The 24692-nt window shown below is 48.9% G+C and overlaps 1 protein-coding gene across 13 annotated transcripts in view; it reads left to right on the forward strand.

The window, feature by feature from the left end:
- RBPMS (RNA binding protein, mRNA processing factor) overlaps positions 1-24692 on the forward strand; it is a 188834-nt gene that overhangs the window by 156114 nt on the left and 8028 nt on the right. For 5 of the 13 annotated variants that reach the window (XM_005562980.5, XM_005562984.4, XM_045398096.3 and 2 more), the window contains 2 exons: positions 5222-5352; positions 7970-8189. In XM_005562980.5, the coding sequence (XP_005563037.1) occupies positions 5222-5352; positions 7970-8101 (263 nt within the window). In that variant the 3' untranslated portion in view covers positions 8102-8189. Of the gene's footprint in view, positions 1-5221; positions 6353-7969; positions 8190-16151; positions 17065-19127; positions 19198-24692 lie in introns of those variants that run through there. The other 8 variants (XM_074000627.1, XM_074000625.1, XM_065519038.2 and 5 more) reach the window with 5 other exon arrangements.

Genomic DNA, 24692 nt, shown 5'->3' on the forward strand with positions numbered 1-24692 from the left:
TTTTTTTTTTTTTTTTTTTTTTTTTTTTTGAGACAGAGTATCGCTCTGTAGCCCAGGCTGGAGTGCAGTGGTGCGATCTTGGCTCACTGCAATCTCTACCTCCCGGGTTCAGTCAATTATTGTGCCTCAGCCTCCCAATTAGCTGGGATTACAGGTGTGCACCACCACACCCAGCTAAGTTTTGTATTTTTAGTAGAGATGGGGTCTCACCGTGTTGGCCAAACTGGTCTCGATCTCCAGACATCAAGTGATCCACCCACCTCCACCTCCCAAAGTGCTGGGATTACAGGCGTAAGCCACTGCATCTGGCCCAAATGGTTGATTTCTTGATACTGTCTTATGATATGGTGGTAGGCATTGGTAAGCAAGAATAAGAGCTTGCCGTCCAGGAGGTAACTGCTGTGACTGGGGAGGTGCAGGATATGGTGGAGCACAGAGAAAGCAGTCTTCTAGACTAGAAGTGCGAGGCCAGGCCCCTCCCCACCCCGGGAAGCGGCGTCTAAGTAGAGCACAGTGAAGAGTTAAGCTGGGTGGAAGGAGTAAGTAACTGATGAGTAAGAGTTAAGCCAGGCAGGAGGAGGGGGAGAAAAGTGCCCCTGGCAGAGGGAGCAGTGTGTGGGAGAGAGGCAGGCATAGTCATGCAATGGAAGTGACTGATCCCAGACCATGAGGGAGAACCAGATGAGAATCAGGGCTGGAGAGGAGGATGAGGGCCAGATCATTTGGGATCTTATAGGCCATTACATGGAGTTCAGGCAGTATCCACAGAGCAAGAGGAAATCACAGAAAGGTTTGAAGTGGCATGACTAGATTAAGAGACAGGGTCTTACTGTGTTGCCCTGGGCTGGAAGTGCAGTGGCACAGTCACAGCTCACTGCAACCTCAAATAAGTCCTAGGTTCGAGTGAACTTCCCACCTTAGCCTCCCGAGTAGTTGGAACTAAAGGTATGTACCACCAGGCCTGGCTAATACTTTGTTTTTTTTAAGATACGGGGTCTCGCTAAAGTTGCCCAGGCTTGTCTCAAATCCTGGGCCCAGTCGATCTTCCTCCTCCTGCCTCTGCCTCCCAAAGCACTGGGATTACAGGTGTGAGCCACTGCATGCAGCCAAAATGTGTATTTTTAAAGTTGTCTTGAGTTGAGTGTGGTAGCCAGGAGGGCTTTTAGGAGGCCTTTTCAGTAATCCAGTAGTGTTGGTGAAGATCAAGCTGGATCATGGGATAGATTCAGCAGGACCTTGATGAAAGAATGAATGAGGGGGAGAATAGAGTGACCACCAGGTCTGTGGCTTGGGCAGCTGAGTGGAAGGTAGCATCTTACTAAAATCTGGAGCCAACGAGGACAGGTCATTGAGGGAGCATGTTTAGTTTTGGGTATGTCGAGCATGAAGTTGCTGTGGAATATTTCCAAATAGATGTTTTCAGGAGGCAAAAAAGTTCTTTTTTTTTTTTTTTGAGACAGAGTCTCACTGTGCCCAGGCTGGAGTGCAGTGGCGCAATCTTGTCTCACTGCAAGCTCCACCTCCCAGGTTCAAGAGATTCTCCTGCCTCAGCCCCCTGAGCAGCTGGGACTACAGGGGCCTGCCACCACACCTGGCTAATTTTTTGTATTTTTGGTAGAGATGGGGTTTCACTGTGTTAGCCAGGATGGTCTCGATCTCCTGATCTTGTGATCTGCCCGCCTCGGCCTCCCAAAGTGCTGGGATTACAGGCATGAGCCACCGCGCCCGGCCTCAAAAAAGTTCTTAAACCTTGTGTTACCAACTAAACTCAGAGATATATGGCCATACTTAAGTCCATTGAAGATTCTCCTTGTTCTTCCATCTCTCAGTTGTCATTCATGTTTCTCTCTCTTTCAATGTGACCGTAGACTGGAAGCTGCACCTTTCTGCATCTGTTTCCTCATCTAAAACGAAAAGGCAGAAGATGATCTTCCCAAGCTCTGTAGGTTTAAACCTTCATCAGACGCTCTGCAGTTCTTTGGTTTCAAAGGGATTACAGGGTGGAGTTGGAAGTTTCTAGTCCTTGTTTTTCAGAATCCAATTTGAGCTCTTCTGGTTGCATATTCTCATGCTAAGAAAAAAAGCCTATTCAGATGTATATTGTGAGCCCTCAACAACATTATCCTCAGAAGGTGCAAAAAAGAAAAGATGTAGCCAGATTGGGGCAATGGGAAAGGATTTGCCCAGCCTCTCAGGAGGGACGGATTAGGCCCAGACAAAAAAGCCCTGGCCTCTTGATCTGCCCTCTTTCTGCTCACTGGGGCCTGGCTCACTCTGGGTGGTCAAGAGCCTCTTTTGTCAAGAGGAATCTCACCCCCTCCCTAAACTCCAATTCATCCCAGTGGGCCTTGGGCAGCAATCTTTGTCTTCTTTTTTCAGCCTTCCATCCTGTAAAGTTTGAGCAGGATGATGGGCAGTGACTCAGGAAGGTGAAACCCATCAGGGCCTTGCCTCCTGCTTCAGTGGGGAGTCCTTGTGAAGGGCTTGCGCTGTGGAAAACCGGTCTCTCTAGCTTTTGTAATTTTCTCAAGCAACAAAAAAGCAAACAAATGCAAAAAGCTCATTCTGCTTTAATACCCACTTCCATCAAAGGGGAGTGTATGTGTGTGTTAGGAGAGTGCTCAGGCTCCTACTGAAAAGTTAGGTGTTTGTGAGGCCTGCTTCAGGTGCGATCCTGACCTGGTCAGGCCATGTATCTTTTGATGTTTATGGTAACTCCACATTCCTTCATGAGGGGAGAAGGGAAACAGATGATAAGATGTATCAAGGGATTTATCAAGTGTAAGTTCACCTTCATCTCTTTTTAGACTTCTGCCTTACCACTACTTTACTATTACTCAGCAATTTTGAGTTTAGGGAATTTCAGAGCAAATCCTCTTTTCTGCTGGCCTAGGTTTTGTGCAAATGTTAATGGTGAATTGTCTCTAAGCATCAGTAAAGAACTAATGGGAAGTAATGCTTCAGAATACAAATAGAGAAAGGTCTGGAAATCATAAATTCCAGCAGTCAGGCTGACATTGAAATCTGATTCCAGCTTATCTCTGTTGCTTATCTCTTTAGGATCAGATATCTTAAAGGACATATTCATTTCATTTTTTTTAAGTTTCTAAAGGAAGAACCCACTGATCAGGTAACCACCTCTACCCACCCCACCCCAGTTAGCCAGGACGATAAGGAAGGACCACTGACAGGCTGCAGGCCAAACACGTTCCCCTGAGGGCTCTGTCATTTGGAATCAGTTGTATGTATCAGTTTTATAGTCTTTATAGCTTTATAGTCTTCCACTATCACAGTGGGAACAGACAAGCATAGGCCACAGATGAGTGTATGAGGATTTAAAAGACTCAGAATGTCTTAAAATAGCCTGGTGGCTAAACAACAATAATAGCTTGGCATTCCTGAGAATGGTTGTTTGTTTAAAATTCAAGGCATCGGTTCTGGTAGCAGTTAGTTTCCACTAGCTGGGCTCCCACATTAGTTACTCTGGAAATCACAGTCTCATCACAACAGGAAGCACAGGGATCTATTAAGCTCCTCCCAGCCCTTCTGAGGGTGGTCCCTAAGCCTTGGGCTACAGGCACCTACACACCCTAGAACACAGTAGATGCTGTAGACCTGATCATTTTAAGGACTGTAGTGATGTTGTTGTTACCCTGACTAAATAATAATAATCAGTCTACTCTTAGGGGCTTATTTTTCCCACCTAGATACACAGGCAGTCTGTCTTTCCATCGCCAAGTCCTGAGGAGGTAGCTTTTACTGCCTTGTTGAGAGGAGGGAGTCGGGAAGGCTAACCAGCAACAGTATGTTAAATCACATTGTTGGGGTCCCATCATATCTGGAAATGGGTACAAACTGCCCTCTGAACGTATCATTAGCAGTCAGCTCTTGACTCCCTACCATCCTGAGAGAAGCTCGTGCCATGCAAGCTGGCTGTGGGGAAGCCTCACCTACCCCCTGCCCACCAGATCCACATTCACCCACAGGCTCTGCTACTTTCTGGTTTCTCCGTAGAGCAGTCCCACATCACACCGAGCAAAGCAGTTTTCTGTTGCTAGTCTCCTCTCCGTATTGAAAAGTTTTGGGGGATGGGAAGGATGCAGAGACACTGGGCCTGGAATGGCTCCTTAGATGGTGGGAAGGAATAAAGTGACTCTGTTGACCTTGGGTCACATGCACTGTAGACTTAGGGAAAGTCCTGAATGGCAGAGTTACTAATGACTATCAAATCACCTTTTGCTGACTCCCGTGGCAGTCCTGGATAGCGTCCTTGGCATACTTGATTTCAGATTTTGACAGGTGATAAAAGCACATCTTGAGATTGCTGCTTCACAGGGCCCAGATTCCTTGCTATTGACTGATGTTATTTTTGCCTTTCCTGAGAAGCTCCCTCATGTGTTTGCTGTTACTTTTAATGGATTGCTTCCTGATACATAGGAGGCCCAGGCACTTGCCCTTCAATCGGGCCAACTGCAGCCTGACCTGGGTGGAATTGGAGCTGCCTGAGGAACACTTAGACCAGGCGCTTGGCAACATGACTCACTTTTTCCCCCTAAAAGTTAGTCTGTAAAGAGCAACTGGAAATGTTTACATCTTTGTGGAGTGTAATTTTAATCAGGATTCTCAAGGTTTTTCACCTCAATTCTCTGAATTTTTAAGATCTTAAATGCCCTGTGGTCACAGTATTTGGCCCTGTACTTCTGGGGGCTACATGGAAAATGCTTGATGATCATGACTGACTTGTCAATAGTAATTATGCCAATAAACAGAAAAGCCTTCCAGTTCTGGTCTGTTGAGGCCCTGCCGTTAGGCCATTGTTTTCCCAAAGGCTCTGCGGTGGGTTCTCATGGGATATCTTTCATTGGTTCTTTCTCTCCCTTTTCCTCAGAGGGCCACATTTTCTGTTTTGTGCAGGAAATTCCCACTGTTTTGGGTTCCCCAGCTACAGTTGGAAAGACATCAGAGTGTTCAAGGCGGAGTCCAGGCCTGAGATCTCAGCAGGCCAGACAGACAGCAGATGCTTGTTACTTTTCTTGTTATATTTTTCGTTCCTTGCTTAGCACTTATGGGACCAAAGCCAACAAACAACAGGTTGTGAAAAGAATGAGAGTCATTTGGCTTCTGACATTGATTGGGGCTCGGGGTTTTTGGGTGTTTTGTTTTCTGATTTGAAACTAGCTGTTTGGTAACCACTAACTCTCGCCTTATTCTTTTCTTGCAGATGAGCTCACAGTGCCTGCACTTTACCCCAGTAGCCCTGAAGTGTGGGCCCCGTACCCTCTGTACCCAGCGGAGTTAGCGCCTGCTCTACCTCCTCCTGCTTTCACCTATCCCGCTTCACTGCATGCCCAGGTAATTGATACCCATCGGCCACGACTTCACTCACTCCACCTCCAGTCCTTTCAAACTTGGTTCCCCAGAGCACACCATACAACTAACACCTATCCAGCTAACAGATCCACCTTCAAGAGATTAATGATCCCCTCTAAATCAAGCTGACACTCCTTCAGGACTTACGAGGATCGTCTGACAGCAATGATATCACCCACTGCCTGATGTTTGCCCCAAATGACACCTCTCTCTTCCTTAATGATCTCACCTCATATCGCACATGAGAGACTGGGGCAAGTTTATCCACTTGGCTCCCAGCTAGCTAGAGGGCATCACCGGAGCGTACACGTGTGTGCCTTGTGTGGAAGGGCTACAGAGGAAGGTGTGTGCTGGGAGCAGGGGATATGTGCGTCTGTGCGTGTTTCTGTGTGTTGAGAGTTTTCCACTCTCGTGTACTGTGAGAAGAATCTCTGACCAAAGGGAAAGCTTCCATGGGCGAAGGCTATACTTTCTTAAATATGTTACAGGAAAGATTAAGGGTTCCTTTTCTCCATTTTCAGGAAACCCTGTAGAAAAGGAGGTACAGGATAGTGTCTAAGATGGAATTACAGGTCAAGGTAGAGATCTCTATTCTGACCAGCTTGCTTTCTTAGTTAAAAATAGCCTGATTTTTATAAACAAACTTCCTGTTTCTCCACAAAGGTTACTATCTACATACTAACACTTCCTCTCCCCTTGGAGAAAATATTCTCTTAGCTGTGCTTTTAGCGCAAGTAGTAGTAATCAGTGTAAAGATTCACCTTTGGAGATCACTCATTCTTTGGCCTGCAAAGATTGATGACCAGTAACAAATAGAAAGTACGTATGTAGGTTTCATTTATCTTTCTGCATGTGTAATTCAGCCTTTAAATTTTAGATTTTCAAAAATGATTAGGCTGGACAGGCAGAGTTTTCATTTGCTTGTTTTGCTCAGTGTTTGTTTTCAAGGCTGGATGAAATAAACAGCTTCCCAGAAAACTTCCTTCTGACTTAAAACTCTTTTATGTTGTACAGAATTCACTGTCTTGATAAAGACCACCTAGAAGCAGCCCTCGGTGAGGGTTCTCGAAAGTCATGGGGTCAAGATTGTTGTTGGCTGAACATCTTTTAATTCTTTTCGCTGAGTTACCAACACATTGTGCGTGCATTGACGACCCGGCTTCCTGGGCTGCCTTTGGTGCCTGAGCCCCAGTAATGATTGCCCTCTGTGTTGGGAGAAGAAGGGAGAAAGTAGTACAAGTAGTGAAGAAAAAAATGTAGGTGGTGGTGGTGGTGAGAGTACATGGCACAGAAAATAAAGGAGCCAGGATTACTTGTGCCTTTGGCTTCTCCTTCCCCTGCTGCTTTTTCTTCCTTTTTCCATGTCAATGCTTGAGAACCCTCACAACTGGCAGGTAACGGGGTGAGGGGATAAAATGTAAACCTGTGGGTTTCTCTGCTGAGTCATTAGGATCTTTGTAGCAGGCTGCGGATAAATGTGTGGATGACATGGGACAACTAAGAGCCCCTTTTGCTTGCCACCTCCCACCCCTGCTCTGGATGGTGTCTCCTCTTGCTAGACTGCCGGGTACAGATCACGTGGCAGTTAAGGCAAATGTTAATAAATACCGTGAAACAGTGGTTTGCATAGTCTTCTGAATAGCCATATCAAGAGTTGACAACGGCCAGAAAGTACTGGGAATGGTGGCTTTTGGATATGACATCTGCCCATTCTTCATTCATGTAATGGGTAAAATCAGAAGTAATTCTGGAGATACGGTATGGTAAGAGAAGGGCCTAAAGAGTCTCAAGAGATTAGAAAGCACATGCCATTGTAAGGAAGGATGGGGAGAGACAGTGCCAAGATTAGATGGACTCAGCCATTTGACTTAATGGGTTGTATTGCCCATGGTGGCACCCTCCCCTGGGAGTTCTTGATCTTGAGACTTTCCCAAACTGGAATCCACTTAGCTCTGCCACATCGGTCCCAGATTTGGTGGGACTCTCATCTGATACCAGTTTTCAACGCCACTTCTTGTTTGGAGTCATTCCCAGTGCAGGCATGGACTCTGTGAACACATTCCGTTATTTAAATTTATTTGTGCAGTATGAGAATCAGAATGAGCTAGTAGAGGCTCTACAGATCAGCTGGTCTGACCCATTTGACAGATGAGGAAACAGGCCTGAGAAGATGGAGGGAGCTGCCCACAATCTGTGGCTCTGCCATGACTAGACCCAGGTCACCTGCCTCCCAGGCCTGACTCTTTCCACTCCGAGGTGTTGGCTCACCACAGACTTATTCTTTAATGGAATTTTGGAAAGGCCTCACTCCAGTGACTCCTTGGATCTTTCTTCTCTAAGTAGATGGGAAGCCTGTAAGAAGAGACTTGGAGGCAAAGCAAAGGGAATCAGCACTTAACCTTCACCCAAAGGGCCCAAGAGAATCTTTATTAACTGGAGGTAGAGCAGACTGGAGCCTTTACGGGGCATCTCCCCATATTGGATAATTCAGTTTTTGTTTTGGAAATCTTATAATGTCTTTGGAGAGGCTTTAAATAATTTTGTTTTTCTTAGCAATGTTATGCTCTATTTTGAGACATGGATTTTTTTTTTCTTCTAGTGTTTCTCTCCTGAGGCAAAGCCCAACACACCTGTCTTTTGTCCACTTCTCCAGCAAATTAGATTTGTCTCTGGGAATGTGTTTGTAACATACCAACCTACTGCAGACCAGCAGAGGGAGCTCCCATGTTGAATTTGTTAGCTATCTTCCCCCCTTTCGCAAAAACTATTTCTTGACGACCTTTGAGAGATTTCAATAAAAATTTTAATCAGAGCAAAAATGATCTCAAGTAGACTGCAGCGTTTTGTTTTCATGGTGATGCAATGTTGGAGCAAAGGTGTTACTCTCTGACTGAGGTTTTGGGAGAATTGGGCCTGTGACACCAAGTCTATTTTACATAGAAGGACTCAGAACGAGCTTGCTGGAGAGGCCAGGTCCCGGAGCCGAGGTCACACCACTGCTGCTTCTCTCTGCCTGGGCTCCCGGAAGAGCCACCAAGAGCTGCATGTTGGAAGCATCTCATCCACCAGGAGACCTCACTTCAGCAGGGATGCTGCATCTAGCTAGGGGAGCCCTTGTGAAATGTACGGGTGCAGTGTCCAGTCTGCCCACTGGGATCCACAGGAAGGAAGACCAGGAGACAAAGTGTCATTGAAAAGAAGTTGAGTCACATTTCTAGCTCTGCCCCGGCTTCAGCTGTGGTCTGGTACCCGTTCAGATTTCCCATCTCTAAAGTAAGGAAACTTATTTGCCGTCAGATCCCGTTTTTTAGAAATTATTGGATAAGGTAATAGGACTGAAAGCCTCAGTACTGACTTAATGTTTAGAGATGAAAGAGCGACCTTGTGCAGCAGACGTTGGATTGCTAAGAAGATCGTTAACATTTTTAAAAGTGATCATCCAGTTTACTTTCAAGGTCATTGGTATTTGAAATGTATTAATTAGGAGAGGAAGCTTTCATCTGTTGCTTTCAAAAAGCTTATACACTGAAGAGAGCACACAGCTGTTCTGTCACCTCACATTCACACACTTGCGCTTCTTAGGTTTGAGCTCATGTTTTGCTTTCTGTCTTGTGATGGGGCAGAGAGCAAGTTGGTAAAGGATACTGTCCTTACCACATTCTCAAAACACACCACCATGCACCCTCTACTTCAGGCAGAGTCGCAGTGTGCGGCCAGAAGCTTCTGTAGGTAAGTAGGACTGAGAGAGAAAGTCCTGGTTACCTGATTCCTCTTCAGAGGCCTCATTTGTCCAGGGTTAACAGCAGTTCTCTCGGATTTCTAATAGGGCTGCTGTACGGCTTACCTGGACATAAACCAAAGGTTTTAAAATTATAACACAGACTGCCTGAGGACAAGGCATGCATGTCCCTTGGGATGGCCCTGTGACACACTGGAAAAATTTTAAAGGTTAAACCCAAAATAAATACAGAAGTGGACCATGGGAAGAGAGACATAGGCTAACCAGGAAGGGAACTCAGAGAGGAGTAGATGGGCCTGGGAATAGTGGGCGGACTGCCCAAACTGCAGGGCTGTCCCCACCACCCCTGTATCTGAGCATTTGCTCATCAGCAGGGTGGGACTTCCGAAAACTAGATTTTAAGAAAAGCAAATTGTGTGAAGCATCTGCATCACTGTGCCCTGTAGGAAACACTGAGGCAAAAGACACGAGGGCTTCCGCTTTGGTGTCAGGTATGTTTTGAATACATAGGGTATTGGGGGGTGTCTCGAGGGCAGTGCTGCGTATGGACCTCAGTGTGCACGCGGCTCCTTAGGAGTCTCCCAGCAGCGAGACAGCTGTGGATCCCCTCCAGGTGCATGGGCGGCTCACAGGGCAAGGACTCTGATGGTTTTGGCTTCCACCTCCTGTACAGTGGCCAGTGCTGTAAGGGTCGTTGGTCCCACAGGGAAACCTGTGAACAGAGCCATGTCTGGGGCCCCAGGAAGATGGCTTCAACACCTCACCTGGCAGTCCTGCCTCCCCAAAGTAAGGCAGGAGTCCGGAGATTCCTGGTGCTTGCTTCTGTGAATCTCAGGTCACTTTAGCACTTGACCCCTGACTGCCTGGTCCTTGAGGCCTGGGCTTCCTCAGATACATACTGTCTACTCCAGAGCTGTGGCTGTGGCTGTGGCTGTGACACCACGGCTTTGAAGGACTGCAGAGCTTGCCTTTGGGGCTGTTCTGCCCAAGGCCTTCCATTGTTTTCAGACATAAATGAAACTGTTAATCCTCTGACATTTACCTTTCCCTCTCAACCTGCAGCTCTGTGAAGGTCAGACTGTGAGAAGCCACCCCTCTAGCGCTCCGTCTCCTGATAGTGCCAGCCTGGCCTGGTTTCCTGTTTGGTGAGGCTTTCTAGGAGCACCTGGCTTAGCTCTCACAGGAGAAGGGGAGGAGGGGGAGGCCAGGCCTCATGCTCACAGCCCCAGCCTCCTGTGAGAGTGGGCTGGGTCTCCTTTCCCAGGCCCTTCCTGGGGCGATTTCTATGCCTGCCTCCTGATGCAGGGCCTGTGCTCTGAGCTGTGCCTTTCAGGAGAGCTCTGCGGGGCTTCATTTCCTTTCTCAGCTCGTGGCAGGAATGTAGGGTCGAAAGGACAGGCTCTGGAACTCCCTGGCCAGACACGAGCTCTGCCATTTACACGCTGTGCGACCTCAGTTGAGCAAATTTCTTAACTTCTCTGGGCTTCAGGAAAAGGGCCAATAATCCTTCATGTAAACACTTAAGAGAGTGCCCGGCATATTAGAAGGGCTTCATAAATGTTTGCTTTAAAGGTAGCCCTTCCCAGGGATCTTTTAAGGGGCACTTGAATTTTCAGTAAGGAGAAGGAAGCCCAGACTAAGCCTTAGCTACCCACAAGGCAGTGACAGTTAAGACAGGATGGTCAGCACATGTGGATGATGCCAACGGGGGCTGCAGAGGCCTCACAGCTGGAGCCAAATGGAAGACTGGAAAGCATGAAGGAATGACGGGAGTAAGATGAGGCATTGCAGTGGGAGCGCCACCCACAGCACCGACTGACAGCACCTGCCCTGCTCCTGGCAGTGTGATCTCAACAGCTTTTGCCAGCACTGGGAGAGCTTATCCCCAAGAAGGGCCTCCCCAAACCAGGCCGGACACGGCCACCAGCACACCCTTCTGACAGGAAATACATCCGGGGTGGAGGGGGCTGGGCAGCTGAAACCCCAGAGACGGAATGGCCCTTGCCCTCGCAAGTTACTTTACACAAACCCGCTGTCCCTGACCTTTCCAGCTGTGGCCTTATCTCACTTTCCTATCGGAGAAACTGGAGAAAGAACCACAGGTCACCCAGCCCATTCCTCCCTGGACTTTCTGGCACTTTCTTCCCACAGTCCTTTTGCTAGGATTCTCCTTGGCCTCATTTCCAGGCAATTGAGTTACATCTTGTACTTGGGGAGATTGTTCTCTTCACAGTTCTGCCATGAAAGCCGAGAATCCACCCCCGGCCAGGCAGATGCTCTCTCCCTGGTGACCCTCTCCGCCTCTTCCCTCATTTGCAGTGAGACAGACATCAGCATTTTGTCCTCCACCCCAGCTGGCCTCTTTAGAAGCAGTCCTCCAAAAGCATCCATCCAGGGTGTTAGGGAGAGGTGTGCTTTTGTCCAGAGCTGCTGCGACTGAGGCCCAGGCCTCTTCATGTTGGGCACTTTTAGAAGGAAATGCTGTTCAGAAACCAGAGTCAGTCCCCTAGTATATGGCTGTGTGACTTTGGCCAGGGTCACTCACCCCAAGGAGACTTCCCTAGAAATCACAGTATTAATCAGGATGGGCAGAACATCTCAACATGGGCCGCCTCCTGACTGGGGGCAGCATTGCTCTCCATTACTCCAGTACTCTCCGTTACTCCAGTACTCTCCATTACTCCAGTACTCTCCATTTGGTACACTGTTTTCCAGGTTTCTAGGTGTGTTCCATGTTGTCCTTTGCAGAAGGTTAAACTCCCCAGATCCTGCACACCTCCTCCCCTGTCCTTATTAGCAGTAAGAGCCCAACCCTGAGTCCCAACAAGTTGCACCTGGAAGTGCCGTCTGCACTCGGCTGTTCCCTGGGATTAACAGCCGTGTGGCCCAACTGTCACAGTCAGGTGTTGCTGAGGGCCTGGCACCTAACTGGGACTCAGTTTTTTAAATCAAACCAGATTTTAATGACAGTTTCTACCCACTCTACTAAATTTGGGATTCTAGGCAAGTTGGTTTTAACTGCACTGAGACTTAGTTTCATCATCTATAAATGGGAAGAATGAACATCTCCATGGGTTTATTTTGCAGGAAACAGTAACATGTTTGGCTTAAAGTCATAGTTATGATTAAAATAGCTCTTCCAATGCCTTCCGTTTGTCAGGATTTGATCTGGTGTGGCCCAGAGGCTCCTGAGCCCTTCCTGTAAGCTTGAGAAGCACTGAGGACACAGGGACTCCTGACCAGGACCCCGATAAGAGAAACCTAAGGGCCCGGGGTTTTTACTTTGGTAAAGAAGAGAAGCACTGGAGCCAGGGCAAGAATGGTCCGTGGCTGTGGCGTATACCGAGACGAGGCTCTCTGGTTGGGTCAGCTGGCTGTGTACCCAAGGTTTTTGTCTTCCTTCTATAGGCATAGGTACCTGGATGCCATCCGGAAAGTATGTGAACTCTAACTGCTTTGGAAACAAAACCAGGGCTGCAGAGAAACTTTGGAATTATAAAATGTAGCCTTCATAAAAGGGGAAAGTGAACTTTTCTGTGAAGAAAACCAATTGTGACAGTAGGGGAAAAGGAAAATCAACTCCAAATGGAATCATGTTTTATTCAGGATTTGTGCTGCCGGTGGGGAAGGCCAGACCCAGCGACAGGATGGCAAAGTGGGGCGCCCCAACTTCAAGCTTTGTGCGTTCTGCCACGAAGTTCTATGCGCTTCACTGAGCTCAGCTCCTGGGGACCTCTAATGGCCCTTGATAGCAAACATAGTTAAAAATTAACAGACTGACAGAATTAAATATGGATGACAAGCAACCACTGTGGACTTAACCTGACACAGGGTGTTACACGCTTGGGTGCCTTTAACCCAAGTGGCATCTCGAGTGAACTTCTGAGATGTCTGGGCACATTTCACATGCCTGTTTGGAAGCAGAGCCTAGCTTGTGCTTAGGACAGACAGGAAAAGAGTCTAAGAGCCCAGGAGAGAAAATTCTCCCTGGAGGCTTTTGTTTAATTAAACCCGGCTTTGATCGGGCTTACCAGGATGTACTGCGAGTCCTAGGACCTTGTCCTTGTGGTCTAGACCTTGTCCCTGCCTGGGCTCGGACCTCAGTAGCACCTGCCATCATGACTGGAAGATCCTGCAAGGGCACAGGCCAGCGGGGAGCATGGCCTCCTCCAGCCAGGACTTTGTTGCTCACCTCTTTCCAGCTGTTGAGGCAGGTGAGATGGCAGCCTTAGCCAAGGACCAAGTCATACAAATCTTGACATTCTGCCTAGATCATAGCGACTTAATTGCCCTAGGCAAGGAGTATTAGGTGCCAGACAGGTAGTGAAGAATGCTCATGGCATTTTCATGCCTCTGAGTCTGCTGAGAAAGAGTATAGGCTGCCGATTCTGGGGGCCGGGAGAGGAGGAGTGGTTCCTTTACAAGAGGGCCTGATTTCATGCAGCAGCGAAATTCCTAAAAAGTGTTCTTCCAGTTTTGGTGAGTGCTTTACTAGAAATAGAGGTGAGGGTTGCCATTATCTTGCAGTCAGCCCTGTGAGATAAGGAAGACAATCTTTTTGTATTGCACATCATCCCTCTAGCCTGGTCGATGAGTTTGGAGTTTGTTGGACCAGCTTATGCTGGGCTTGGCGGCCTCTCTTCGCCTGGCATCCTCTGACAGAGCTTGCTGTCACGGCCTAACGTGCTTTATTTGGTGGTGCCACCCAAAAGTGGGTCCTGAGGTCTGGAGTGGGCGGGGCGGAGTTGATGGCAGTTAGTCACTGTGTGAGTGGTTCCCTGCAGTTGCTCCGTGTTGGGAACGAGCCCTCCAGGGGACTTCAGGGCTCCATTCTGGGGAGAGTCATGGAAACCTGCCTGAGAATATCCATGTCTTCAAAACATTAACCCATTAGTTTGAGATAACATTCCTGTCGTGTACATAAAACAACTTCTTCAAGCTACTGTGGGTTTTGTTTTGTTTTGTCTTTTGTTGAGATGGAGTCTCGCTCTGTTGCCAGGCTAGAGTGCAGTGGCGCGATCTCAGCTCACTGCAACCTCCACCTCCCAGGTTCATGCAATCCTCCTGCCCCAGCCTCCCGAGTAGCTGGGACTACAGGCGAGCACCACCGCGCCCAGCTAATTTTTTGTATTTTTAGTAGAGACAGGTTTTCACCATGTTAGCCAGGATGGTCTCTATCTCTTGACTTCATGATCTACCCGCCTCGGCCTCCGAAAGTGCTGGGTTTATAGGTGTGAGCCACTGCACCCTGCCCAAGCTACTGTCGTTAACTTTTGTTCAAAGAGGGATAGCTGACTTCTGAATGTGGTGCAGGGGAAACCTGCATTCAGGTACAGCACCTGCGCAAGGGAAGGTAAGAGAAAATCTAGCTGCTCCATGTGAATGAGACATCAGAGCACTAGCGGGTTTGGCGGTCTATCTTCCCGCTCAAAGCATGCAAATAGCACAGCCCAGCCTCTTAGATCCGCCAAATGCTACCACTGCAGGGGGCCTTCCAGACAAGCATTTCTCAACACCCACAGGGATGCACAGCTGTTCCATAATCCAGAGATCCTGCAGTTGGATAAACTTGGGCAGCACAGGTCTAGATCAAGTCAAACAGGTTTCTTTACGGAACTTCTCGGAGCCCTTACTGTGCCGATATGTATCAAGAAACTGCTGAAGGAACCAAACTGTGCATTTCTCTCTAATGTCCTTGACATAGAGCATTTCTAGACCAATGTTCGTCCAGCCATACTTTTCGAAACTTTAAGAGCAGCATCTGTCAGACTTGAGCATGTACCTGGTGATCACCTGGAGGGCTGGTTACAGTGCTGTTTACTGGAGGCCCCTCCCAGAGTTTTGGCATTTCTGACAAGTTCCCAGGTGATGCTGATGGTCCAGGAACCTGAGAACCACTGTCTGGGTTTACCCTTCATTCCCCAGAGAAGAAAACAGTCAAACCAGAGAGTGTTTACTTTCAGTAGTGACTATTAATTGAGCCAGTCACCTGCTAAGCACTTCTTGTGACTTCTTCTAAGGGCAGGTATGATAGTGGGATTCAGCCCCTAGAAAGGGGACAGTGCAGTGGAAATCATTACTGTAGTGTTTTACCCTGTGCCAGTCACTCACCACTGCAGAAAGGCTGGTGCTTCAGGCAGGGCATCCTCCCGAGACTAGTCAAGGTCTTCCTGTCCTTGGCATCAGTATTAGGAACATAAATTCTGTCTGTATTTAATCCTCTGGCCTTTCATTTTCTCATCTATAAATGGGAAAGGATGGAAATTATTTTTATGGGTGGCTGCCGCTTTCTCTAGCATTCCATTTGATTTTTACTCTGAGCTGCTGCTTTTCCTGGGTGTCTTGGTGCTCTCCTGTTGTCCAGTCCGTCACCATGCTAAGTGTTGGAGACTTACAGTGTTAGCCATGCAGGGGCACTGCATTTTCAGAGCATTCCTGAAGAAGAGTGACGGTAGAATCCCAAACAGTGTGACCCTGGGTAGTGAACTCTAACATAGTAACAACTGTTACTACTATTGTTAAATTCTAGTGGAGAAGATTCCCAGGGTCGTCCATGTTGCCTTAGATGTCACAGGCCGTGTGAAGTGCTTAGCGCAGTCTCTGGCACAGACTAAGTATCAGGGTCAGTTTGGTTAAGTATATTGTGTTAAAGTTTCTCACAGGGTCTTGAGAAGCCCCTGGAATTGTGTGCAAGACTGAGTGTGCACATTTGAGAGAACTATGGGGGAAGAGAGAAAGGGTGTGTGTGTGTGTGTGTACACATACGTTTTCTGCACATGGCATGAAGAAATGTCAGGGGCCACTGCCTTGCATGGAAGGCCAGCCCTACATTATTCTAATGAGGAGCCCTAAACTAGCCTGCTGAACTGTTTGGAGAGGACCTTGACGCACGCAGTCTGGAGGGAATGTAGGTTTTCCCCTGTTAAGCACTGTAAAGCAGCCCTTATGGGATGAGCAGGAGTGACCTGGGGCCAAAAGCCGAGCAGAACAAGCAGCCCGAATGGGGCTAAGAGAGAACCCTCTCCTCATTACCCCCACACAGTGATTAGCGCAGAGGAGCTTGTTCCCCCCCACCTGGGCCAGCTGCCCGAACTCTGCTGTGCACCATGAGCCCTGCCGCTCTCCCTGGCTGCAGTGCAGGAACCTGGATGAGCCGCTCAGACTTGGCCTGGGGGGCACTGCCCTCTGCTGGAAGCTGGGCGCAGCGCAGCCTCTCAGGCTGGAAGACGAGGCAGCCTTGGGTGTCTGTGGATGCGGTGAGAAGAGCCCCCCACTTGGCAAGCACGTAGTGTCCTAGCCTGAGACACAAGAGCAATGAATTCAGGGGTCTCTGTGTGTCCGCCACCCGCCACCACATCCACTCTGAGGAGCAGCCACCTATTGCATCGCTGGCGTCCTCACTCCTCAGCTGAGCACAGCCTCCCCGGACCCCACAGCTCGGAACCCGCCTTCATATCACTCTGGAGTGCGCCTCGACCAGGCTGACTAGAGCCTGACGACGGGCTGCACGCTCGTCCCCAACCCCGCAGGCACCTGTGCGAGTGAGAACGTGAGGGCTGTGTGCGAGAGCTGGTCAGAGAGGCTGGGGCCGGGCTTCCTTCTCGCAGTCACCTGCACCGAAAGCAGAACCATGCCATCCACTGTGCGACTCTCCTCCCTGGGCAGCCCTCCCCTTCCTGTGTCTCCTGTGAAACACCGTTGTGTCTTGGCCTCGTCGGGGCTCAGTGCCCCAACCCACACCCAGGCCGCACCAGTTGCACCACTGCGCTCCACACTGTCCCAGTGCACACAGACCCATCACCCTCTACTGTGTGTTTAGGTGTCCAGCCCCCACCTGCCATGGGGGCTCTGTGTCCCCGCCCCATCCTTTCTCACCTGTCTCAGGAAGGCAGCTCCAACTCTGCTCTTTGCTTAGTGAGCAAGTGGATTCAGATGCACCAGGCCGTGAGCCATGGGTAGGTATGAGTTCTTTCTTCTTCCCACCTCTGCTCTCCTTCTCCTTCCCTGGACTCTTCTGTCCCCCTCCCTGCCCGTCCCTACCTCACTCCCATCTTCCCCACTATTGCCCTCCTTTTGTTCTGAACACACTTCTAATTTCCCAGAGGAATGTGTTCTCCAGCCTCCCTGCATGGGAAGTTTCTGACCCTTGTCCCTGTAATTGCAATGAGTGCTGGGAGTGACCCCGGCCCTGCCTTAAATGAGCTTTGCTACCAGCTGGTGGCCCTGAGGACAGGGAGCCTGCTCGTGCTGGTCATCTGATCTCTGGTCATATCTGCCATGGTCGCCAGAGGAGACCCAATGCACAGGCAGCCTGAGGGAGTCGTGCAGGCAGAAGCTCCATCGTGTCCTAAACCTGCATTTCCAGACTCAGGCCAGCGAGGAAAGAACCGCTCATGAGGAGGCCCGTGGGGAAGAGACTCCCAGGCCTTCTTGTGCTCGGACCAGGGGCAAGGTCAGGGTGCTGTCGGATTTCTCTAGGACCCAATTTCTAGACATCCCTGCTTTTAGAATCAAGTTTGGGGATCTCATGGGACCTCATCCTGGATTCTGACCCCACTGGGCCCTGTGACCCAGGTCATTGAGAATCCCCAGACCTCAGTTGGTGTCCACACCTGTAAAACAAGATGAGGCAGGAGCTTTCCACCAGTCCCTTCAGAGCCCAGCGTTGTGCAGCGCTGCTTCCCAGACCCCCCTGCACCTCCCTTTCGGCAAGAATGGCTCCTGCTTCATCGTTAAGCTTTGGAGATCTGAGTAAGTCCTCCTCTGCCACCCTGCAGGAGGGCACTGCCTCACCTGGCCCTGCAGGCCTTGCCTTCTCCACTCCAGCCGTGCTTCTGGGCCGCTCATGGTGGTCATGGGGAGACCGTGCCGCCTCCGTGTGAAAGGAAGAGCGGTGACAGGCGGGCGTCTCCTTCCTGTGTCCGAAACTGACATGGCCAGTGATGGATGCCGTTAAGGACTAAGTGCAGTTGCCCTTTTGTTTTTTGTTTTGTTTCATTTTTTTTGAGACGAAATCTTGCTCTGTTCCCAAACTGGAGTGCAGTGGCGTGATCTCAGCTCACTGCAACCTCTGCCCTCTGGGTTCGAGTGATTCTCCTGCCTCAGCATCCCAAGTAGTTGGGATTACAGGCATGCGCCACCACGCCCAGCTAATTTTGTATTTTTAGTAGAGATGGGGATTCTCCATGTTGATTGGGCTGGTCTCGAACTCCTGACCTCAGGTGATCCGCCCGCCTTGGCCTCCCAAAGTGCTGGGATTACAGGTGTGAGCCACTGCGCCCAACCATTTTTTCCCCCCCTCCACGTTTGCCTTGGCATAGGACCTGGAATGTGCTGCCAGGTGGACAAAGTGTTGCTCGATCCACCTGTGTTTGCGGCTGGCCTTCCACTTTGGAAAGCTAAGGGAAGAGACAGGGCTGCTGGTCCCACCTGGGGGGCTACTTGCTAAAGGCTGTAGGCCCATCTCCTTAGCAGGGTGAGCAGAGAGCCTGGGGTACCAGACACCCACAGTACCAAGAAGCTGGAACGCTTTTTCTAAAAGAACAGGAACAGGAATCACAAAGAAGTCCTGGCCAGCCACTGGCGTGGATGGGGTCATGAACTGCCCCTTCCTCCCCAAAGCAGCTGTTTCCACACTCTGCTTAGAAAGCCCTTAGATAGGCTTTCACCAGCCTAGGCCCAGGAAAAGGAGTTCACTGTGCCAGATGTTAGCCTCAAAATGGCTGCTAACCTTTAAAAGGAAGATGAGAGCAGAGGAGTTGGTGGAACCTCGGGCGCTTCTCGAGGTGGGTGCTTTCCTTGGAGAGCTTGCCCGTGTGTTCATAAGGGTGTGTGGAACGCCTCTCAGGACACTGCTCTGATGCTTTTCAGCCCCTTGGGGAAGAGACCCTCACAGGCTAGTGTGAGTGGGTACCATCTTGGAACAGTGGGGCAGTGGCAGCCAAGCAGGACCCTCTGTGAGAATGGGGATATGCTGGGGAGCCCTGGCTCACGGCCTTCTCCCCACATGTCTTTTCAGATGCGCTGGCTCCCTCCCTCCGAGGCTACTTCTCAGGGCTGGAAGTCCCGTCAGTTCTGCTGAATACTATGTAAGTACTCAGTTTCCTGTGGAATGTGTGAAGCCCCTGCTACGCATCCGTACATGGTGGATGTGCCACGAATGCAGCTCTCCTCCTTTCTCTGCACCCACACCTTATGCACCTCCTTTGATTGTCCGTCTTTGTTAAACTCACTTGAACTACATAGCGGTGCATCTTTTCCGAGAGGAAGTTTTCACCTAGGTATGGGTGCTAGTCTGTTTGAGTCTAACTTACGAAACCAGTACCTGGCCTCCCCACTTAGAAATAAGCAGCCAGTGCTAGTTTCTGTGGAACAGCTGTCAGAACGTTATATTACGTAATTGTAGTTCACCTGCTGCCAGCATTAAACCAAAACCTTAATCTACAGGAGGAGTCATCCACTCGTTTACACAGTAGCTGATTATGGGAGATTTATTAGAATGAGTTTCCCTGCATTACCTCATGTCCAAAGTTCTCGTCGTTCTGAAGGACCTCGTTTTCCTACCAAAGGTGCAGTGCACAGTTCCGGCAGGCTTTCCTTTAAGCTTTTCAGCATGAAGGAAGCGGTATCCTAAATGGGCATTTTTGTGCCATTGTAGGCCTAACTTTGCTTCAGAGAACTACCAAATGCCTTTTCTCCATTTCTACAGAATACCAAATGCCTTCTGTAATTCAGAAATTCTGAATTTCTGTGAAGTACAAGGCACTGTTTTTCTAAACTCTAATTTACTATGTGAATTGGGAGAGTCTAATACTTCGAGTTTTTACAATGTTATAGTTCCACCATCAGCCTTCTCTTGGTTTACATAGTTCCCTCACAAAATAGGAAGGAAAATGAGAAGAGGGAGGGGCCTGATCCTCGTCCTGTTAGAAATGCTGAAGAGATCATGGCAATGGCATCATTGTGTACCTGATTTTACAATAGTGTCATGGGCCTTTCCTTGGAGACCTTCTATTCAAAGACAAAAATACTTCCAAACTAAACTAGCGTTCCTTTTCTTTTTCCACCTTAATACTGAGTCCATGTGCCTTTGTTAGATCATTTGAAGCCATTTAGATAGACTATCCTGGAGAGGCGTTCTGTGGAAAGAACAGGCCCCTGGTCGACTTACAGTCCACCTACGTGGAGAAATGTTTCAGACCCCTCACTAGAGCTGGCCTTGCGCAGGTCCATGCCCTGTCAGTGAAGAAGAAAGAGAGCATTGAATAAGATTTGTAAAAAGTGCTAGGGTTTATTTTATACAGGTGAGTCGCCCTGTTGACCTGAAGTCTCGGTTGGTGGGTCAGGTCACCTTCAAGATCTGGGGGGACTGCTGGGTGTGGACTTCATTTGAAGTTCTCATCACACAGGAGGCCGGCCCTTTTGGATGAGCTCCGGTCCGAGTCAGAAGACCCCTTCTGTGTTCGCAAAGGAGAGGTCTCAGCAGACAGTAGAGAGATGAGTAATGGGCATGAGAGTGTCAGAAGCTTACAGAGCAGCCAGTCATAGCCCAGCAGCCACCAGGCCATTCACAGCTCTTTCTCTGATGGTAGGGATAGGAAAGTTGAGAGAGAGTGCTCTGTGCTTTAGGACATCAGCATCAGTAAGCTAAAATTGTGTCTACTTTTCCTCTAACCCAACGTATTTCATATTTTAACCCAAATACTTCATATTCGAGTGTAGCCAAATAATAATAGTTCTCAGGGGTGATCGCAGGTGAAGTACACAAATCCTTCCAAGGTCAGTGAAACAAATTTCTTTACCCAGAGATTCTCGGAGCCTTTATTACCGTATGAACATCATGAATATTTAAGAGGAGGGGCTCTGGTACACAGTGTTCCTCAAGCTTATTTGAAACCAGGTCATCCTTTTTTCACGGAATCTTAGGAGACTAATGTTTCATGCTTGGGGGAACCATATCCTAACCTCTTAGCCAGAAACGAAACCAGAGGCTCCCACATATAGAGATCCTCTTGGATGAGTATTCGTGTGTGATACTGCACATGAATCTGTGATGATATTTAAAAACCCAGACAATGTACTAGCTGCTTTTCTTGTAGCTACTTTTGTTTGTCCTTTATTTTGAAATTACATGTCGTGTGTGTGTGCGCTTAAGTACCCTTTTAAAATGATAGTGTTAGAAAATGGTAATTGTCTCTTAAATGGCCTTTATTAGTTAACATTTAGTGATAGATAAAATGTTATTTTAAAATACTTGTGAATTCTAAAAGTTTGCTTTTTAAGAGAGATTTTTTTTGCTACAGGGAATACCATTTTTAAGCTATAAGACTATATTTTAGATCTAGTCTAGGGTCTATGAAGTCCAGAATTTCGTAAGTCCTTGTTTCGTCTTTGTGTACCCATAATTAACTTTTAAGTACAGATCCCAAAGCCTTACTTATTTGGTTGCATAGGAACCTCTCCGTTACCATGGTGCCCAGCACTGCCTTACAACTCCAGAGGGCACTGTTCACACGGACCCTGCTGAGAGCACCTCCCTCTTCCATAACAGTGTGTGGAGCTCTCCATTGTCAGGCTGGTAGGGTGTTCAACTGGAGGTGTCTAGGATGAGGTAACTGGAAATTCTGAAGCACACAAGAGAGGGCATGGCTTGAAACATGGACCTGGCCCTCGGCATAAACTGACCGTTGAGGAAGTTCATGAAACTGGGAGAGAGGCCACTTGCCGAGCACATCTGAGAGCCAAGAGTCAACAGAGAAAGAGCAGCCCCCAGAGAGTGGAGCGGGAGCTGGAGGAGCAAGGGGCGCCAGCCACTTCTGTCAGATGCTCTAGGAAAATCAAGCGTGGTGAGAGAAGACCTTCGACTTGGCGATTTCAGTTGGTAGAGAAGTTGGCAAAGGATGCTGGCCTGGGACCTAAGGAACGGCTTTTTTCCCCTTAAGAATTTATGTAGGCCACAGAGAAGACATCCATTGTGAAGCAGTTGCGTGGGTTCCAGTGACAGAGATCCTGGGTTTCATTTGTATCTGCTCACCTAATTTTTTTCCAAATCATTTCTCACAGACCCTTCAGCAATGGCTACTAGAAGGATGAACAATTGCCCTCCTTTGGAAGTACGGCTTATAAAAGCCCTGTAAGATCCGAATAAGAATATGTAATGGGCCAGGCGCAGTGCTTCACGCCTGTCATCCCAGCACTTTGGGAAGCTGAGGCAGGTGGATCACTTGATGCCAGAAGTTTGAGACCAGCCCAGCCAACAAGGTGAAACCCCGTCTCTACTAAAAATACAAAAATTAGCCAGGCATGGTGGTGGGCGCCTGTAATCTCAGCTACTAGGGAGGCTGAGGCACTTGAACCTGGGAAGTGGAGGTTGCAGTGAGCCAAGATCATGCCACTGCACTCTGGCCTGGGCAACAGAGCAAGACTGTCTCCAAAAAAAAAAAAAGAATATGTAATGTCTCCCGTGGATGAATCATTTGTTCTGAGCTAAGCTTGGGCCATGGGCCAGACTCCTTCCTCGGAGCCTGTGGGGAGCAGGTGAGGAAGGAGTATGGATAATGGCGCCCATTATTCCTGCCCGCGGGAGAGTCCAGTCTCCCAGCCCATCTCAAGTTAGACCAGCTCAGTGCAGATCTACTATTTCAGCTCCTTCTAGCCTCTTGAATCAAGTCCTTTCCAAGATGCCCTGTAATCCAAGCTGTGTAATCTTAGGCAAAAGTAAATTAGAGTTGGAAACAGTGGTGCTGATGAGCTAATATAAACATTTTTAAACTAGAACAAGTCTGTCAAAAAGGCCAGATGAAAGGCACATACCATTCACTGGCAGAGGCTCATGTGGCTGTCTCCATTCGGCGGACAGGGCTTTCTTCCCCAGCTCGTTTTCCAAGCATGGAAAGAACAGAAGACGAGCAGGAGTGATGCCGTCCTTCCAAATCCTCAAAGGCCAGGCCTGCACTCCCAGAGGCCCTTCAAGGATTTTTCATTTATCTACTTGGACTTCCTAGTGCTAAAGAGAAATCAGTGACTAGATTAGAAATGTAAATACGCACTTTGTTCTCTAGACAAACGTGTTGTGTCTGCTGTGTGCAAGATAGGAAAATGAAAAAACAGGCCTGTGCCCCTCAGGAGGCTAAGTTCTAATGCAGAGAACTGTGGACACATGGACAAGAGAGGGAGTTACTGCACACGATCCTGCAAGACCAGCCTGCTGTGAGGACAGCCAAGCTGAGAGCAGGTACAGGCCATGTGCATGCTGTCGCTGTGGCATAAGCAAGGCCATCAGGAGAGGGGTGGTCAGAGGGGGACAGGATGTTACCGGTGTTTTCATTTGCTCCGCCTCTTGCTGACGGATGGTGTTGAGTCTGGCCACAGGCTCTGTCTGCATCACTGGAGTTTTGCTGATGGTCCAGCCATGTGCCAGAGAGCCCAGAATACAGAATCACCATTGAAAATAGTCAGTTTCCAGATAGAGTGAGAACAGGAGAGCATGAGCAATGTTGTCGTCACTCCTTATGTGCAGTGAGAGTGAGGCAACTTTCCTTGAAGGATATTCAAATAGAATTGAACTGTTCATGAAAGGGAAGAACCAGCGTTTGGGAGCCAAATGGGATGCAGGGGGAGGTCTTCTTTCAGGACTCTTGAAATTTTCCTGGCCATGGACTGGGACCAGAGCCCAGAAATTATAAGCACATGTAGTTACAGCCTCCCCAAATTGGAGAAGGAAATGGCAAGAGAGAACAGAGAACACAGCGGAATTTGGAGCTGTTTTAACCTTCTCTTCTGTTTTGGGTGGAACGGCCTTGCCTGTCTTTGGCCGTGAGCTTGGAGTCATCCTCAGTGGAGCCCCAGGTGCTGGTGCCCAGGTGGAGCTTAGAGCTTAACAAGGAGGAAAGGCACTGGGGCTCCCGAGGCCCAGACAGCTGCGGTGGCTCCTGCTGTCACCCTGGCCTCCCCTTAGAAGAAAGCCTCGTGTCCATGTCACGCTGTCACACTGCGGTGCACCCAGCAACCAGTATGAGGCTGTGAGGTCTGCACATCACACCTAAGGCTACTAACGCCGTAAGTGTCCGTCACACCTAAGGCTGATACAGTGAGCAGCTGCAGCGTCTCAGGGAGGAGATGGGTAACAGGTAGTCAAATAGACATAATAGTTTGGGTGGTGATGGTATTCAGGGAATAAACAGTAAGGCCAGTAAGCAGCTTAGTGCTGTGTGGTGGGGCCGGCACTTCTGTGCCTTCTGCTTCGAGGTAGCAGAGCAGTCAGGGTCCGCCTGAGGTGACATCTCAGCAAAGACCTAGAACTTCGCCAGCTTTATGCGGGGTTTCTTTGTCAGAACACACTCCTTTAGTGAGGTGTGGAAAACATTTAACTCCTGTAATCTTAAAGTAAATGGACTGGAAGTGCAGCAGGCGTGGCTCCTGTGCGGCACTAAGGAATCACTGGGAGAGCGCGCAGGGCCCTCAGAGACCTTTCTCCACTTCCCCAGTGAGGAGACGCAAGCCTGGTTCTGCGATTCCTTCCAGCTCTGGGGTCTGTTACAGTTCCCATCTGAGTTCTAAAGTTGGGGTGGGCCTGAAGACCCCC

Source organism: Macaca fascicularis, chromosome 8 (assembly GCF_037993035.2).
Source record: "Macaca fascicularis isolate 582-1 chromosome 8, T2T-MFA8v1.1".
Taxonomy (NCBI): Eukaryota; Metazoa; Chordata; class Mammalia; order Primates; family Cercopithecidae; genus Macaca; species Macaca fascicularis.